We start from the raw sequence: 18,572 nt of genomic DNA, 5'->3' as shown, positions 1-18,572 counted from the left end.
TGAGAATTATAGAGGACCTCAACTCACTAAAGATTGTGATTTTGGACAAGAATGGAAAACGGAAGGCACAAGTTTGTTATTCAAGTGGTGACAGGTTTGATGAAAATTGGCGGAAACCCAAGAAGGAATGCCTCGCGTATGATTAGTACAAAAAGGAAAAAGTGGAGAAATACAAGCAAAAAGAAAGGGGTTTCTATCAAAAGGAGGAACCGGTTATGGAAAAGAGAGATGATTTGGAGGAGATGTTCACAAGGTTTGTAGTTGCGTCCGAGAAGAGGCACAATGATACTGATATTGAATTGAAGGAGCAATAAATAATGCTTAAGGATCATCAAGTTATGATGAAGGATCAACAAAATTTTCTTAGGAATTAGCAAGCCTCCATTCATAACATTGAAAAACAGATAGACCAGCTCACACAACAAATCAATCAAGGAACACTTGGTGAACTTCCTAGAAATACCGAACAAAATCCAAAAATACCACATCTAAATGTGATAACCACTAATTCTGACAAAAATTTCACTCCTCTGACTTTTATTCAGAAGAAACCCAATAAGGTGCAAACAGAAGAGACAATTGAATGGAAATCGAGCAAACCCGACTCGACTCGCCGAGTTGGTAACATGGACTCAACGAGTTCGATGGCCGATGAGAAAAATTATTCTCTTTTAAAACCTTACATGCCCCATTTTCCATTTACGACCCGAGCCATACCAGATGAGCAGAATCAACGATATAGAAGATTTATGGAGCAAGTGAGGACCATCCAAGTGAACATTCCATTTGTTGAAACGATACTTCAAACACCTAAGTATGCAACTTTGCTTAAGAGCCTCTTTACTACTAGACAAAATATGGAAAAAGTTGTTGAAGTATTGCCGAATGAACTGCCAAAAAAGAAGAATGATCCGGGAAGCATAACCGTGCCTTGCAAATTTGGGAACATCATGACTACACGAGCATTGACCGATTCGGGGGCAAGTATTAACATTATGCCATATTCTTTCGCACAAAAGGTGAGCCTCCCGATTCCAAAACCTATTCACATGAAGATTCACTTGGCTGACAAGACAATAATATATCCAATGGGAATGTTTGAAGACTTCTGATTAAAGTTGATAAGATGGTATTTTCGGTTGACTACATAATTTTGAATATAGAGGAGGATTATAAAGTACCAATCATCCTTGGGCGACCATTTTTGAATACCGCTTGTGCTTTGGTAGATATGCGTGAATCTACACTAACATTAAGAGTGGGGGATGAATCCGTAGTTTTTGAAGCTGAGCAAAAAGATACGCTAGAAGGGTTGAGAGAAGAAAATGTTTCGTCACTAGATCTGGATGATTAATTGTTACAAAAGGAGCTTGCATATTTGCAATAAAGCGATCCAAATAAATTCTTGTTATCTACCTGCGAAGGACTAAGGACTGGGTCCTTACCCTTGGTGGGAGTGATGACTTGAGAGTTGTAGGGTATAGTGATGCTAGCTTCTAGACTGATAGGGATAATTTACGCTCTCAGTCGGGTTGGGTCTTTACCTTAAATGGAGGAGCAATCTCTTGGAAAAGTTCCAAGCAGGAGACAGTGGCTAATTCAACTTGCGAATCAGAGTATATAACGGCAAGCGAGGCGGCAAAAGAGGCTATGTGGCTAAAGAACTTCATTGGAGACCTTGGAGTTGTACCAGCTATGTCGAAGCCTATGGAGATTTTCTGTGATAGTGAAAGTGCAGTTGCCTTAGCAAAGGAACCAAGGGATCATGGGAGATCCAGACACATCGACAGAAAATATCATTTTATCAAACATCGCATAGAAGAAGGACTTCTCGTGGAAAAGAGAGTATCATCGGATGAGAACCTGACAGATCCCCTCACGAAGGGACTGGGTAGGGTTAAGCATCTTCAGCATGCTAGGAGCATAGAGCTAAAGGATGATATTAGTTTTAGTAGTTAGATAATTTTGAAATTTGTAAAATGTAATTGACATTTGACGATGAATAAAAGTTGTGTTTATTTATGAGTAAAGTGTTGCTATCGCTTTTCAATCATTTACTATTATTTCTTTTGCATGTTTCGACTTCCAGAATCTTTATGTTGCTTTACATATTATTCAAATTATCCACAGTTAGTCATATGTTGGAAGTAGATATGAAGTAAGACTGTCATGAGTTGGTTGTAAAGGTCTAAGATGTTGGACATGGCCTCAACACTCATGAGTGCTCATAAGCTCTGAGTATTGGATTCAACCCACGTTCGCTGGTATCACTTCATGGAATTTATCTCGAGTGATCACGAGACGGTAATATCATATAAGTCTTCAAACCTAGAGATATGACTTGTTAACTATGAGTTAGTTATGCATTGAATGTGCGCAACCGCATTGGTAAATCGATGTTATAAAACATGCGTTTGTGTGTAATTTAACAAGTAGTAGAACAAGCATATGAGTCGAAGTTTATCTGTTCCTTCTTGGATTAGAAGCTGATATCTGGGCCCCTCGATGATTTTGTTTTGACCTATGTACCGGGCCCAGTCAGAACTTAGTTGATGTGTTCAATTAAGTTCTTTGTCAAACAAATCGGAAATCGGGAAACAAACTGCTGGACGATAACCAAGACTATGTTCCATGTGTTTGTCCGACTGATATCTAGAACATAGGTTTATATGATCCCTTATCTGAAATGGCATACCATCATCTTCTTAGTTCCGAGAAACCTTGAAAAGAGCTACGATTGCCGATCGGTTCCTGAAGTCATACTTGCAGTTATAGTTATTAGACTTATCCAAGTGGGAGATTATTGGATAAGGTGTCTAAGTCCATAACTATTTCTGGTATGTACTTGACCCGATCCATCATGGTCCATTTGGGTTGCATGGCACCATGCAATTGGATAGACTAAAAGAGAGAAATAACACTTGTGGTTTATTAATATATTATAAGTTCTAATATATTAATAATATTATTTAATTAGTTTGATCAAGAATTAATTTAGAACTAATTAAGTGATCAAAAGATAACTAATTAAATATATGGGTTGATTATGTAAATCATCCATATCTTGTATAGTGGGCTAAGAGGCTCCATGGATAATCAAGTTGGGTTAAACCCATTGGATGGTCCATGGAGGCTCCATGGGAGTTACAAACCCATGGGTCATGGAAATGAAGAGTCATGACACATTAGGGTTTACATGGTGTAACCCTAGATGTGTCAACACTATATAAGAGTCTCATACTCTCCCAAAATCGGTTAGACAAGAAACAAGAGGGCTAGAGCCGATTTTAGTGTGTACTTTCTCTCCACGTTTACTCCATATCATTTGGTGTTGTGTGAAGCATTTGAGGCGTCACACTTGGGGTGCTAGGCTTACAAGGTTTCAAGGAACACTTACAACAACAAGGTATGTAGTTCTATCTATTATTAAAGTTAAAATTTTTCCCCGTGTATGCTAGATAGGATCATAGCCTTTGAAATCAACTTTGCATGATAATTAGACAAACATAGATCCAAGGTTATTAGGGTTGCATGTACACTTAGGAAGTGTTAGAATGCTCAAAACCCATCAAGCTCTTCATCCAGTCCATTTAGATAATCTTCCATGCGATCAGCCGATTGAAGATCCTAGCAGATGAGAAAAAGACGTCATCGTGTTCATATTGAAATTGACCATTGATATACAAATGCATTCACAGAAAAGTTTCTAAAATTTGAGAATTATGAAATGAATTGTTTAGGAAAAGCAAACAGAACACTCGATTACAAAAACCAGTTGCAAAATCGAATCACAACTGAAGATTTAAGATGATTTTCTATATCAAAAGTGCGGAAACTTTTGAATCTAAAACGAGACTGAAAATACGATCGATACAAGATGAAAAATCAGATCATTGCAGTATGTTTCCTACTCTCATACCAAATATAGTGAATTATGAACATTGGTTTGGCATGCAGAATTAAAGAACACATAATGAACACGATGATTTGGGTGTAAAAGATGTATTTGATCATAGTAAATGAGTATAAAAAGGTACTAGATCTATAACTCCATAAATACCTCACTCACTAATCACTATGAACATCTCTCAAGCACACCTCTACAAGTGGTATGAAACCACCTTATATAGAGGTGTTTACATGTCTCTCTCTCTCTCTCTATATATATATATATATATATATATATATATATATATATATATATATATATATATATATATATATTTCTCATGTCACAAGGCTAATGTACCACATGCAAGTGGGTCTTACAAAACTCAAACCATTTACAAAGTCTTACATAGATAACTTTGTACCCAACATTCTCCCCCTCAAAGTTAGGAATGGATGACTCACTTCAAATCTTCCAAAATCAAGCAACTACGCTAATCAAGCCTCAAGCGTGACACATGTAGAGATGAATTTCAAATCTTCAATTCTTCCATGATTCTTCAAATTGGGTTCTAGAATGTGAGACCATACGAACCAAGCATCAATGGATAATTAAGAGTTTCTCAAACTCCAAATAATCACACTAAACTTTAGCATAAAAGCACACCCCAAAATCTTCAAAAAGTCCAAACCCATCATGAACCGAAATCACTTCCGAATCTCCAATCAAATTATTTCATAAACTTCAAATACTCGAGGTCACTTCAGTCTCCAAGTCCATGTAATATGAAAAATTCAAATTACGAATTTCCATATAAATTTCTTCCCCTTTTTATAATCAAAGATTGATTATAAAACCAAAAAGGAATGAGAAAGTGCTCAATTAAGAAATTTTCTAGCCAAAAATCCCCTTAACACATGGCATAAACTTTTTGCTTCAATCCGGAAAACCAAAAAAATCTTCAATTTTTAGCTTCGTTCACGGACTGCCTTTGACAAAATTGCTCAAAAAATGGGTAGAAAATATCATTTTCAAAATTTTACAGTGACCCAGTGCGCCCAAAACAACCAAAAAACTCTCCCCCATTTGCGAAACTGGTTAGAAAACGTCAATTCGCATTAACTGCAATGGCCTGAAATGTACAATGTTCAATTTCTCATAAATTAATCCATTTTCGAATTTGGGTATGGACAGCCAAATTTTCAAAAGTTCAGGGACTGCTTTCGAAATTTTTGCCTCTTTTCTTCCAAATCATCGAAAATCACCCCAAATGTCGAAGGTAGATAAAAGATGTCACATTTTCGAAGGTTTAAGGGCTAATTTCGAAATTACTTCACTAGACATCAAACTTTCGAAAATATCTTATTATTTCAAAATAGGTTTAAAAAATGTCAAACATTCTAAAGTCAAGGATTGCTTTCGAAATTAGATTTCTTCCTTCCCAATTCATTAAGCAGTTGCGAATGTCACCAAACCTTCGTTAGTCACGGTATACAAAACCTTCGACCATTGAGATCAAAAATCTGCTACCTTCGCTTTTCATTTAACCATTTGATCCGCTAAACCCATTCATTCGAAATTCATGTCCCCAGATCATGTTGTTTCAGTCCAGTAACAACATCAATACACAAGTGTTTACCATCGACATTCAAAATTGATATCATTACCAAACCTTCGGTTTTTCCATCACAGCCTTCAAAATCAAAGTACAAACCAAACAATCGATTCAAACTCGACAATCATCAATCGCAAACCAAACTAAACCATCGACAATGCATCATCGAGCCTTCCCATTCACAACATTCAAATTTCACAATCAACCTCAGCTATCAACAACTCAAAATCGACAACCTTCAATTTCAAATCTTCGTAAGGACCCTTGACATCGATGTGTTTGATTTCACTAACGCCATCGAGTGATTTCGAGTATCGATTAATATGTTCAACCATTTGTTTTTAAACCGATCAACAGTCAATCACATTCGAAGCCAAAAATCAATTCCATCTTAAAATTGATTTCCGAGATCACATTTCTCTCCTTTCAACTCCAAGTGTTCTTCATTCAAAATCACTATAGACCAGAAAGTGACTTCGATTTCCGAATCAAAAATAAAGTATCGAACAAAACTCATCTACTGTGTTTGACATCAAGAACATAGATCCAATTTTTTTTTCAAATTGAACCTCAAATCAATCATGATTTCAACATCTGTATCTCATATTCAACTCAAACCAACGATTTCAAATTTCAGTTCAATGAATCAACCCATAGAAATCGTGTTTAACTTTTTTTGTGATTGACTTTTCGATGTAAAAAATGAATAAACAACAAATTGATGATTCAAACACCGATTTTTGGATCAAAATATGTTCAAACAACTGTTCTAAACATGTTCTTCACAAAAATTTGAGATTTCTTGATCAACTTCATCAAACTAAAACAAAAATTGGATCGGCAATTTCTTGATCATTATCGACTTTGAGAGTGAAGACATCAAATAAAATCGATTCATAAGTTTAACAACCTAATCGCTAATTAATTCACAAGAACAACATGAAGTAATCAATACGCAAGAACACTGAAGATGTTTATGATGAATAGATAGATGTTCAAAACGATAAAAAAAATGACACACACAGATATGTATATCAAATTGATTAGGATGAATATTTGGGCTCATTTAACATATATTGGATTAACACAAATATGAATGGGCCAATTATTAACAGTATTGCATTGATGATTGGGCTTATGAATTGAATAACGAACAATAAACAAATCTTGATTTGGATCTGGCCTTTTTCAATGGAAATTAAACTTCAAATAGATCATGAACAGTAATGACTCATAATTTTGAGCTTGATCTAAACAAATAATTTACTGGATCATCAATGGGATTTGAAACGAATTTAATCCAATGAATCAAAACTATCAAGAATAAAAAACGCAACGCACGAATCAATGAGATTTAGAGAGATCATTGAGAGAGAGAGAGTCACCATAAATGCTCCAATTGTGACAAATTTAGCCAAACCGATAATCGTTTCTTCAAAAAATCGTGTTGATCTTCAAAGACCCGCTCTGATACCAAATGAAGAGGTTTGTTAATTGAGTAATGAAATGAAATCAGAATTCAAATGAATCAAGAACATATAGAGTAAACATAATCTGGTTTCAGATCTATTATGCTTTCTCAATACACAAGATTACAGATAGAAGCCTTCTCTACAAAAGTTCTATCTATCTTATGTATCCTATCCTATTTATAGAAAAATTAGAAATCACACAAAAAATACAAAGGACTAAGACATTACAGCTTCAAAATAACTATGCCTTTGTAATAACTTTATAACACCATCGAATATAAACAACCTTCGACACCTTACAACATATTTCAACTCTAACAATATCTTAAGTCTTAGATCCATAAATCATAACCATGACATGGTTTAAATTAAGGACTTATTCACTTAAGTCTTGAACCCATTTTCTCCATAACACTAAAACCATCCTAAAGATTCATGCTTTTTAGACTTGCATCTCCAATGTAAGTCTTGGACTCAACTTAGATTAAATTGGGGTTTTATGACCAAAATCTTATGCATGGCTCAAACAAATCACCAAACTTCAGATCCAAACCATAAACCACTTCAAATGATCTAGAGATTAAAAACTTGCAACGTTTATGAAGCCTCACCATCCCATCCAACAAGATCAAGAAGAAAATCGCACAAAATATAAGATCTAACACTCTATAATCAAAAGGATGGAACCTTGAACACTTGCAAGAATCCAAAATTAAGCTAGGAAGGGAGATAGGGACTCTCTTGCTGATCCTTGGCATACTCCTTGCTTCTTCCTTCAAGAAATCTCAAAAGCACTAAAGAAGCATCAACAATGGAGGAAAAGGAGTTAGGCTTACTTTTGATTTGAATAGGGTGGTGGAGGCTAAGGGTGAGCAAAACCTAGCCTCCTCATTGCTTTAAATAGCTGCAAAACTTGAAAAATGACGGTTTAAAACGTCAGCGGTGGCCACGTTGTGGCGAGTCTAAAAGACATGTGGCTGGAAAATGCCTCGCCACATCGTTGCTTTCTTTTCCACACTGTGAGCGACTCACCAAAATTCAAATATTAAATTAAGATAAAACATGTCACACCCCTAAACCGAATTGGCAGAAACAATCGGGGGTGGAGGGCGTCATGTACTGTATCATAAGAATGCATAATAGTAAAAACAAGCAACAACATCCATTGCATTAATAGAATAGTTAAATACATATGTGTTCTTTTGTAAGGTTTAATGATACCAAAAATGTATAATCAAAATAATGAAGAGTATTGAATCCACTACGTCCTTCAAAAGTTGCATGGGTGTACCTGCCTTACTGGTTCCCTGAGAATACAAGTTATTTTGAAAGAGAGTATCAACATAAAATGTTGGTGAGTTCATAAGTGTTTAGTGTCATTTAGTAATTAAAAACCTCGAAATGTTTGTAATAAAACGTTGAAATTTTTGTAAAGTTTTCCCAGAAAATCCTATATTTCCTGCTTAAACTTTAAGTAGCCTTTTACCCAAGGCCTGACTGTTTTACATGTTTGTTCTCGTATAAAAATTTAATGTTCGCATATTTACTTGGAATAGTATGGAAAAATATAGTAGTACTTTATATATGTGTAAAAGTATGTTTTCTCCCATTTAATACTATCATCTATTAGGAAAATAGAATGCTTTATCTCAACAGTGACACTATTGAATATGAAATGATAAAAATGAAGACTCATACTCGTATTAAATGTACTATACTCTTTGGAGAGTCTTATTGCCTTTAATTCTGATTTGGTTAATTAAAGGGTTAGTGTAACGCCGTAAAATTTCAAACAAATTTTCACATTTAAAAAAAAATTATTTCACAATATTATAAAACTCATTGTTTCATATATTCGAACATAAGAAAAAAAATCCTAAGATCATAACATATAAATAAAACTCTGCGTGTGTGTACTGATCATGTCGACACCTTCCCGCGATCCTCACTAGTACCTGAAACACATAACACAAAACACTGTAAGCACGAAGCTTAGTGAGTTCCCCAAAATACCACACATAACACATCCTATCCACTCGAGGCTATATATCTGTGGGCCCTTGGTCCCTAACTCTGTGGACCTTCTGGTCCTAACTCTGCGAACCTTCCGATTCTAACTCAGATATACACACAGCATAAATCACATAGAAATAATGCAGTGCAACACATCACATAAATAGCATACAATAACTCTGTCACATAACTCTAATTACCAATCAAGGTAAAGTATAGTGAGAACACTCACCTCAGATGTCTCGGTAATATCTCGCTCGCGTAAACACTGATCTAGCCTCTACCTAAACACATAACTGATCATCTCAATCAATAATCGCTCTCCAGGATAGACTAGATCCTCACATGTCCTCTAAGAAGGATAAAAGACCATTTTACCCTTCAAGCAGTCCACAAGTCCAATTTTTGACCAAACCCTAAAAGTCAACAAAAGTCAATGGTCAAACCTTTGACCAGACTTGCCGAGTGCACAATTATGACTCGGCGAGTTCAGTCATGAACTCAAGTCCTCTAAATCCCTAATGACTCACCGAGTCACTTCCCTAACTCAACGAGTCACTAACTCTGTGATTCATGGGGAAAACTATCCTACTCGTCGAGTCTGTTCTTGGACTCGGGGAGTTCATGCCATGCTCAAACTCAAATGACCTCCTGAGGTCAGATCTGTTCCTCTAATCCATAGATCTGACCTTCCCAAGCATGATAATTACGTAAAGTTCAGATCTTGATGCTCATGCAAAGGCCCAAAGGCTCTATTTTGGAGAAATAACCTCAAATATGGCATCCTAAGCTCATGTCTCCTAACATCAATCATAAAGATCAAAGGGTTAAGATCTTTGGACCTCTTTGGATCCAGATCCAAAGCCTCAACACGATAAGGGACCAAATGCTCCTCCAATCAAGCCTCTAAAGGGTCTAGAAAACCCTAACTCCAAAGGTTAACACCAAAACTGAAGAAGGATCGAATCTATACCTCAAATATGAAGTCCCTAGGATCTGAAATCTACAGAATAGCACCCTCTTTAGCTCCCTCTTGCCTTGGTCACCTTCTTCTTGCAAGAAAACCAACACAAGGATAAAAAATGGCCTCTCCTCCCTCACAAATGTTCTAGCTCTCTTAGGGTTTCTCTCAAGGGTCTGGTAGCTGCAACTGAAAGCTATAAGAGCCTTTAAATAGATCCCAAACCCGAGAAATTAGGGTTTCACTTAACAGGGTGGACTCGCCGAGTCCACGAGTCGACTCGTCGTGTCCGGTCACCAATCCGGATAAGAACCCACTGTCCTACTCGGTGAGTCTAAGCATCAAATCATTGAGTTCCCCCCCATACTCAAAATAAATGAATAAAATAATATACCTGGAAATCTGGATGTTACAATTCTCCCCCACTAGAATCAGACTTCGTCCTCGAAGTCTCACTCCGCAAATAACTCTATATGCTGCTCACGCATCTCTCGCTCTGGCTCCCAAGTCAGCTTGGACCCTCTCCGATGTTGCTACTGGACCTGCACTAGGGGCACTTCCTTGTTCCTCAGAACCTTGGTCTTCCGATCCATAATTGCATCCGGTCTGTCAATGTAGTTCAAGTTCGCATCCACCTGGATATCCTCTAATAGCACCACCGCCGACTCATTGGCCACACACTTCCTCAACTGCGATACGTGAAAGGTGTCATGAATCTGACCTAACTCCGCAGGTAGCTCCAACCGGTATGCTACCCTCCCTACTCTTGCGATCACCCTGAATGGACCAATATATTGGGGCCCTAACTTGACCCTCTTCCTGAATCAGATCACTCCTTTCCAAGGAGATACCTTCAGGAGAACGAAGTCACCAACTTGAAACTCGAGCTCCGAGCGATGCCTATCCACATAGATATTCTGACGACTCTTAGCTGTCAGTAATCTCTGCCTGACCTGCTGAATCTGCTCAGTCATTTGAAGCACTATCTTTGTGCTGCCCATCACCCGCTGCCCGACTTCTCCCCAACAAATAGGGGTCCGACACCTCCTCCTATATAATAACTCGAAGGGAGGCATACCAATGCTCGAATGCTGGCCGTTGTTATATGAAAACTTAGCCAAAGGCAGATACGTGTCCCAACTTCCCCCGAAGTCCAACTCACATGCCCAAAGCATATCCTCGAGTGTCTGAATCGTCCACCCACTCTGACCGTCCGTATGCGGGTGGCATGCGGTACTAAAATGTAGCCTCATCCCCAACTCCTCATGAAATTTCTTCCAGAACCTGGAAGTAAAACGCACATCTCGATTTGAGACGATCGAGATCAATACTCCATGCCGCGATACTACCTCTCTCATGTACAAATCTGCCAGCCTCTCAGCAGAAGAGCTCTCACTGATAGCAAGAAAGTGAGTGCTCTTCGTCAACCTGCCCACAATCACCCAATTTGCATCGACACCTCTTGCAATCCTCGTCAATTTGGTGATAAAGTCCATGGAAATATGTTCCCACTTCCACTCGGGAATCTATAACGGCTGCAACTTTCCATGTAGACGCTAATGCTCAGCCTTGACTCTGCGACAGGTTAAGCACCTCTCTACAAACCATGAGACATTCCTCTTCATATAAGGCCACCAATATTCTCTCTTCAGGTCCAAGTACAACTTAGTGGCCCTTGGATGGATCGAGAACCGCGAACTATGCAGCTCCTCCATCAGAATGGTGCGTGCCCCACCCTCAAACGACACCCAAATCTGACCTTGAAAGGTCAAAAGCCCTCGATTGTCGGCAACAAAATTGGTCACCTTCCTGACTACCCGCTCTCTCTAGCGGTTCTCTGGTCTCCCGGCCTCAACCTGGGCCTCTCGAATGGTGTCCAACACTGGAGTCATCACTGTCAATCTCATGCAAATGTCTCGTATCAGGGCACTCTCCGCCCTACGACTCAGGGCATCAGCTACAACATTAGCCTTGCCCGGGTGGTACATGATCTCGCAGTCGTAATCCTTTACCACATCCAACCATCTTCTCTGGTGCATATTTAGGTTGGGCTGAACCATCAAGTACTTCAAATCAATGCGGAACTCTACCTGCCTCTCGGGAGGCACACCCTGCAACTCCTCGGGGAAAACATCTAGGAATTCATGCACTATCGGAACCTCATCGACTGACCTCGGTCTCTCTAAATCAACTCTCGTATCCATCACGTAAGCCACAAACCCACTACATCCCTGTTGTAGACTCTACCTCGCTCTAGCATCCGAAAAAAAGTCTGAACCAGTATGGGTACCCTCACCGTACACCGTAAGAACTCCCCCACTAGGGTGTCTTATGGTCACCAGCTGTCGCTCGCAGTCAATAACCGCTCCGAACCTGCTCAACCAATCCATGCCCACGATAACACAGACGTCCCCCATCGTAATTGTGACCAAATCAATAGGAAATGCAACACCGAAGATCTTGAGTACACATCCTCGAATCACCTCAGTGGCATAAACTGCTCTCTCGTCAACTATGGAAACTCTCAGATGTCGACTCAACGCCTCTCGACTAATACTGATGTGCTTACTAAAGGCTAAAGATACAAAAGACCGACTCACACCCGAGTTAAATAACACCAAGGAAGGTACAAAACTCACAAAAAAAGTACCTACGCATATCATTATATAAGCACAATATCTCAACATTATAAAAATAGATACATGAAAGTATACATACCAGCCACGACGTCGGGTGCTGCGCGGACCTCCTCCGCGGTCAACTGGAAGGCTCTCCCTCGTGCCTTCGGTGCCTCGGCCTTCACCGTACGGCTCTCTGTAGCTCTGGTAGTAGTAAGAGTAGATCCCTGAGATGATCCCTGCGCTGACCCTCGCAACTGTGGACACTCCACCTTCCGGTGTCCGGTCTGGTTGCAATGGAAACAGATTGTAAACCCCTTGGGGCAATCCTTGGCCATATGCCTCTCCTTGCCATATCTGTAGCAACAACATGCTCTGCACACCCCGTCATGACTCTTGCCACACTTGCCACAAGTGCAACCCTTCTGGTTCCGTGTCCTTGAATCGGCGGGCTTGGCCTGGTTGGCTGACGGATGAGACTACTGCGGTCGCCTGTCCCTCCCCTGAGACTCCGCCTCCTCCCTAGCCTGAGTCTCCAGCTCTATCTCCCTCTTCCAAGCATTTGCCTAAAGCTCGGAAAATGTCCAGTATGACGAGTTTGCTGTGAACTCTCGTATATCCCTACTCAAAACGCTAGAATATCGGCTCATACATGCCTGCTCGGAAGACACGTGCTCTGGGCAGAACATCGCCCTCTCATGGAACATCTTGGTAATCAGTTTAACAAACTCAGTACCCTGATTGAGGGTCAAAAACTCCTGGGCCAAGCGCTCCCTCTGCACCTGGGGAACATACTCTTCTCGGAACATAACGGTGAACCTCTCCTAGGTCACTGCAGCAAGCTCAGCAGGCGAATAGTGTGCCGTCACAAACTTCCACCAGTCCTTCGCTCCCAAGTGAAGCTGTTTCAGCATGAACCGAACCCTCAAATTCTCTGGACATGAGAATGTGAAGAAACACCCCTGAATGTACGAAATCCACCTCATCATTGCAATCAGATCCTGCGTCCCATCAAACTCTGGTGGTTTTGTGTTGCTGAACTCCCGGAAGAGCATCGCATGACTACCCTGCGGTCTAGCCGCAGCTACAGCTATAGTGACCACAACAACATCAGCATCAGAAAGAGCAGCATATTTCTCATCAAAAGTCTCTATCAGTGTGGTCTTGATAGACACAAACATCTCTGGTATCTTTGCCCTGATGGCCGCAGCCACCTCCTCGTAAATGATCCTACGAATCTCCTCGTCATTAGCACCGCTGCTCTCTGGTGTAAGGCGTGTCCTGACCATGATGTCTCTGAAATACAACATAAGAAAATATCAGGGACTCACTCGAGCATACTCGCACTCGATAACTCTACCCGACTTGATCTCCGATGCTCCAAGGATTCTTACTTGGACTGTGCACCGCTCCGGTGTCTTCAGTAGTACGGGCCCAATACTACTGTCCACACTGCATCAGTATACACCCCAAGTCCTCCTCCTAGGATCCCAAATTCCAACTACTCTACTCTCACTAAGCATAGTCTACTCTCCAGCAGATCTCTCATAACCCTGTCGTTGCTATCTACCTCCCCTCAAGCATCACCTAACAACAACCCCTAGGCTAAGGCATCACAAATCAGGCCACTCTAGTCCTAATAGAAATACCTAGCCTGCTCTAGCATGCAAAAATATCATATCGTCTCATAAACATATAAAATAAGGGTATTTTGGGAAATCACCGTTCGGGCGCTAACTAATCGTACACACGACTCTGCTCTGCTCTTTTCAAATTCTTTTACTCTTTTAGAAAACTTTGTTTCACTTTTTGAAAAATATCTCTCAAATCCTCAGTTTGAGTTCAGATCCGCCCGAATGTGTACCCGAATCCCTCACACCAAGGCTCTGATACCAACTTGTAACGCCGTAAAATTTGAAAAAAAATTCACATTTTAAAAACACTTTATTTCACAATATTATAAAACTCATTGTTTCATATATTCGAACTTAAGTAAATATCCCAAGATCATAACATATAAATAACACTCCGGGTGTGTGTGTGTACTGATCATGCCGACGCCTTCCCACAATCCTCACTAGTACCTGAAACACATAACACAAAACACTGTAAGCACGAAGCTTAGTGAGTTCCCCAAAATACCACACGTAACACATACTAGCCACTCGAGGCTATAACTCTGCGGACCTTCCGGTTCTAACTTTGATATACACACAACATAAATCACATAGAAATAATGCAGTGCAACGCATCACATAAATAGCATACAATAACTCTGTCACATAACTCTAATTACCACTCAAGGTAAAGTATAGTCAGAAGACTCACCTCGGATGTCTCGGTAATATCTCGCTCGGGTAAACACTGATCTAGCCTCTTCCTAAACACATAAACGATCATCTCAATCAATAATGGCTCTTCAGGCTAAATCAGATCCTCACATGTCCTCTAAGAAGGCTAAAAGACCATTTTACCCTTCAAGCAGTCCACAAGTCTAATTGTTGACAAAACCCTAAAAGTCAACAAAAGTCAACGGTCAAACCTTTGACCAGAATCGCCGAGTGCACAATTGTGACTCGGTGAGTTCAGTCATTAACTCAAGTCCTCTAAATCCCCAATGACTGATCGAGTCACTTCCCCAACTCTGCAAGTCACCAACTATGTGATTCATAGGGAAAACTATCTTACTCGTCGAGTCTGTTCTTGGACTCGGTGAGTTCATGCCATGCTCAAAGTCAAATGACCTCTTGAGGTCAGATCTGTTCCTCTAATCCATAGATCTGACCTTCCTAAGCATGATAATTACGTAAAATTTAGATCTTGATGCTCATGCAAAGGCCCAAAGGCTCTATTTGGAGAAATAACCTCAAATATAACATCCTAAGCACATGTCTCCTAACATCAATCATAAAGATCAAAGGTTTAAGGTCTCTGGACCTCTTTGGATCCAGATCCAAAGCATCAACACGAGAAGGGACCAAATGCTCCTCTAATCAAGCCTCTAAATGGTCTAGAAAACCCTAACTCCATAGGTTAACACCAAAACTGAAGAAGGATTGAATCTATACCTCAAATATGAAGTCCCTGGGCTCTAGAATCTAAAGAATAGCACCCTCTTCAGCTCCCTCTTGCCTTTTTCACCTTCTTCTTGCAAGAACACAAACACTAGGATCAAAAATGGCCTCTCCTCCCTCACAAACATTCTAGTGGTTTTTCTCAAGGGTCTGGTAGCCGCAACTTAATGATATAAGAGCCTTTAAATAGATCCTAAACCCGAGAAATTAGGGTTTCACTTAACAGCGTGGACTCGTCGAGTCCACGAGTCGACTCGTCGAGTCCGGTCACCAATCCGGATAAGAACCCGCGGTCCTACTCGGCGAGTCTAAGCATTAACTCGTCGAGTTCCTCCCCAAACTCAAAATAAATTAATAAAATAATATACCTGGAAATCCGGATGTTACAGTTAGATATCAATTAGTTGTAACCATACTGATTGACGGCTAAATACCTGACGACCTTCTAGCATCATAAAATAGTAAGGTCACATTTTGTCACCCCTTGGCCTTACTGGATGGGACTGTAGCTAGCAGTCAGGGTGTGGGAGTGTCTATCCCGTATAGATCTATACACACGATGCATGCTCTCCCTCCAGGAGACTCAGTTTATAAATGTGATACAACAATGTATTTTTGTATCATGAAGTAGTATTTCACATTCTAGTTACCGTGTCTTACTGTACTTGTATGTATATGTATATGTATATGTATATGTTGGTTCCTATTCTTGTATATGTATATGTTCTCTTCTGTTCTTTGTATATGTAGATGTGTATGTATATGTTCCCTTCCGTTCTTTGTATATGTATATGTATATGTATATGTTCGCTTCCGTTGTTTGTATATGTTCAATAAACTATACCTATTATAGTTTACTAGATGTTTTTTTGATCTTGACTTGTAGAAAAAGGCTCAATTGCTCAGTTGGAAAAATTGAGTTAAGTAAAACTTTTTAAAGATAAAGTTTTATATTCTATTACATATTTATCATGTATAACTATGAGTTAATCGACGGTTGGACTAGCGTATCCTACCCTAAGCCCACAACCAAATAAGGAATACTAGTCATGGTTCTCCACAATAGTCCTATGTCCATTAAAGCATACTTATACACTATTACATAACTGAATATGGTTAACAAAAGTAAAAGATTTTGACAAGAGTTTAAAAGCAGTTAAAAGGTTTTTATAAAGAAGTCTAACAATTTTTTAAAAGCAGTTTGAAACAAGATGTTTAGAAAGTATATAAATGTTTATACTAACACAATCTCAATTGTGTTTACTTGCATTCCACCCCCCCCCCCCCTTAAAAGCATTTAAAAACAGTTTCAAGGGTTGTATGTAGGGGTATGAACTCACCTATAGTGAGTGGTTTAACTGAATGATCGGGAAAGGATGTTGAGTGCTAAGTGAAATCTCGAGCACAAGCAAATCCTAAGAAGCATATAATGGTATATATATATATATATATACATACAATTAGTGTTTAACTCAACTAATTTTGATAGGGAATCACTTTAGGGACTAGGAAACACTTATTTTGAAGTGTTACAATCACATATGATTGCATATAAGGGGTATATGGCCTCACAAATGGAGTGTAATGCTAGAAGGCATCAGGTTTGTGTGTGTCCGGCCAGGGTGTGCGGCCCAAGTGGGTGTGCGGCTGCACACTCACTATGAAACATGGTAAAGTGTGTCTTAAAACCTTGGTAACCATCTAGGAAGTGTGTTTTAGCCAAATCTTAACTTAAAGGGCTGTTTGTTACCATTTTGGGCCTTAAAAGGGGTGTGTACGACCACACAAGGGGTGTGTACGGCCGTACACCCTTGATGATCTTGTAAAAATGGTCAAAATTGTGTTTCAAGGCTATGTCTTGCATCCTCTAAGTGTTCTTGATCATGATTTAGTATATAATGTGAGTTTTGAGCCCAATATGCACCAATTAAAGGGGTGTATGGCCACAAGGGGTGTGTATGGCCATACACTCCTTGATGATCTTGGTTTGGACGATTTCTAAGGGAATATCTAGTAAGTAACAAGCATGGGAAGGAGTACTTACAATATAAAAGCCTTTAGGGTGTTTGAGGTCGAAGAACTTAGTAGGTGCTCTTGGTGTTATTGGTGAAACTGAAGAACACTTGAAGATCTACCAAAATGAAGTGATTTCATGGATGAAATGAGTGATTTATACAACATAGTGGAAGGAATTAACAAATCGAGGGAAGAATACTTACAATCATGAAGATCTAGGTGAAGAATCGGATGATAGTTGAGAGAATAAACGAGTTTTTGGATAAGGGAGGTGAAAAGGGTTGAATGAAGGCTAAGTCCCCCTTATATAGACCAGAGTGTACGACCAGAGGGGGGTGTACGTCAGCACATCCAATTGTACGGCCGTATACTCCTCATGATGGAGTGTTTGGCCATTTTGTGAAGTGTTGAACTTGTGGAACCCATTTCTATGCCCTAACTTTGAAGGTACAAGGCTTATAACACTCTAATTGACTCAAAACAATGTTAGAAGATCGCAAAAAAAAGTCTGAACTTGATTGATTTAAATAATTGTACAAGGTAGAAATTTCGGGTTGCCACATCATCCCCCCGTTAGAGGGAATATCGTCCCGAAATTAGAGATTAAGAAATTAAGTACTTACAAATAATGAAACGAAAAGATGAGGATATTTCAGTTTCATTTGATCCTCGCGTTCCCAGGTGAATTTAGGTCCTCGCTTGGTATTCTAGTGGACCTTCACTATCGTGATACGGCTTTGCTTTGTTTGCTTGACCTCTTGGTCCATGATCTCTACAGGTATTTCCACGAAGTTGAGGCTCTCATCGATCTTGATCTCATCGAGTAGGTGTCACACCCCAAAACCGATAACGGCGGAATATGTTTCGGGGTGGATGACGTAGTGTACAGTATCATCACAATTGTATAATAGTAA

General features: G+C 39.6%; 1 protein-coding gene across 1 annotated transcript; it reads left to right on the top strand.

Annotated features, from left to right (window-relative positions):
- Window positions 1-644: 644 nt before the first annotated feature.
- Window positions 645-1,112, top strand: LOC145036007 (uncharacterized). The gene has a single exon (XM_078984498.1). It carries the CDS (start codon window positions 645-647, stop codon window positions 1,110-1,112), a length of 468 nt encoding a protein of 155 aa, XP_078840624.1.
- Window positions 1,113-18,572: the final 17,460 nt, after the last annotated feature.

This window comes from Lactuca saligna, chromosome 3 (assembly GCF_052625555.1).
Source record: "Lactuca saligna cultivar CGN05327 chromosome 3, ASM5262555v1, whole genome shotgun sequence".
NCBI classification, from domain to species: domain Eukaryota; kingdom Viridiplantae; phylum Streptophyta; class Magnoliopsida; order Asterales; family Asteraceae; genus Lactuca; species Lactuca saligna.
The sequence above is the reverse complement of the archived record's forward strand: the minus strand, read 5'-3'. Positions and strand labels throughout refer to the sequence as shown.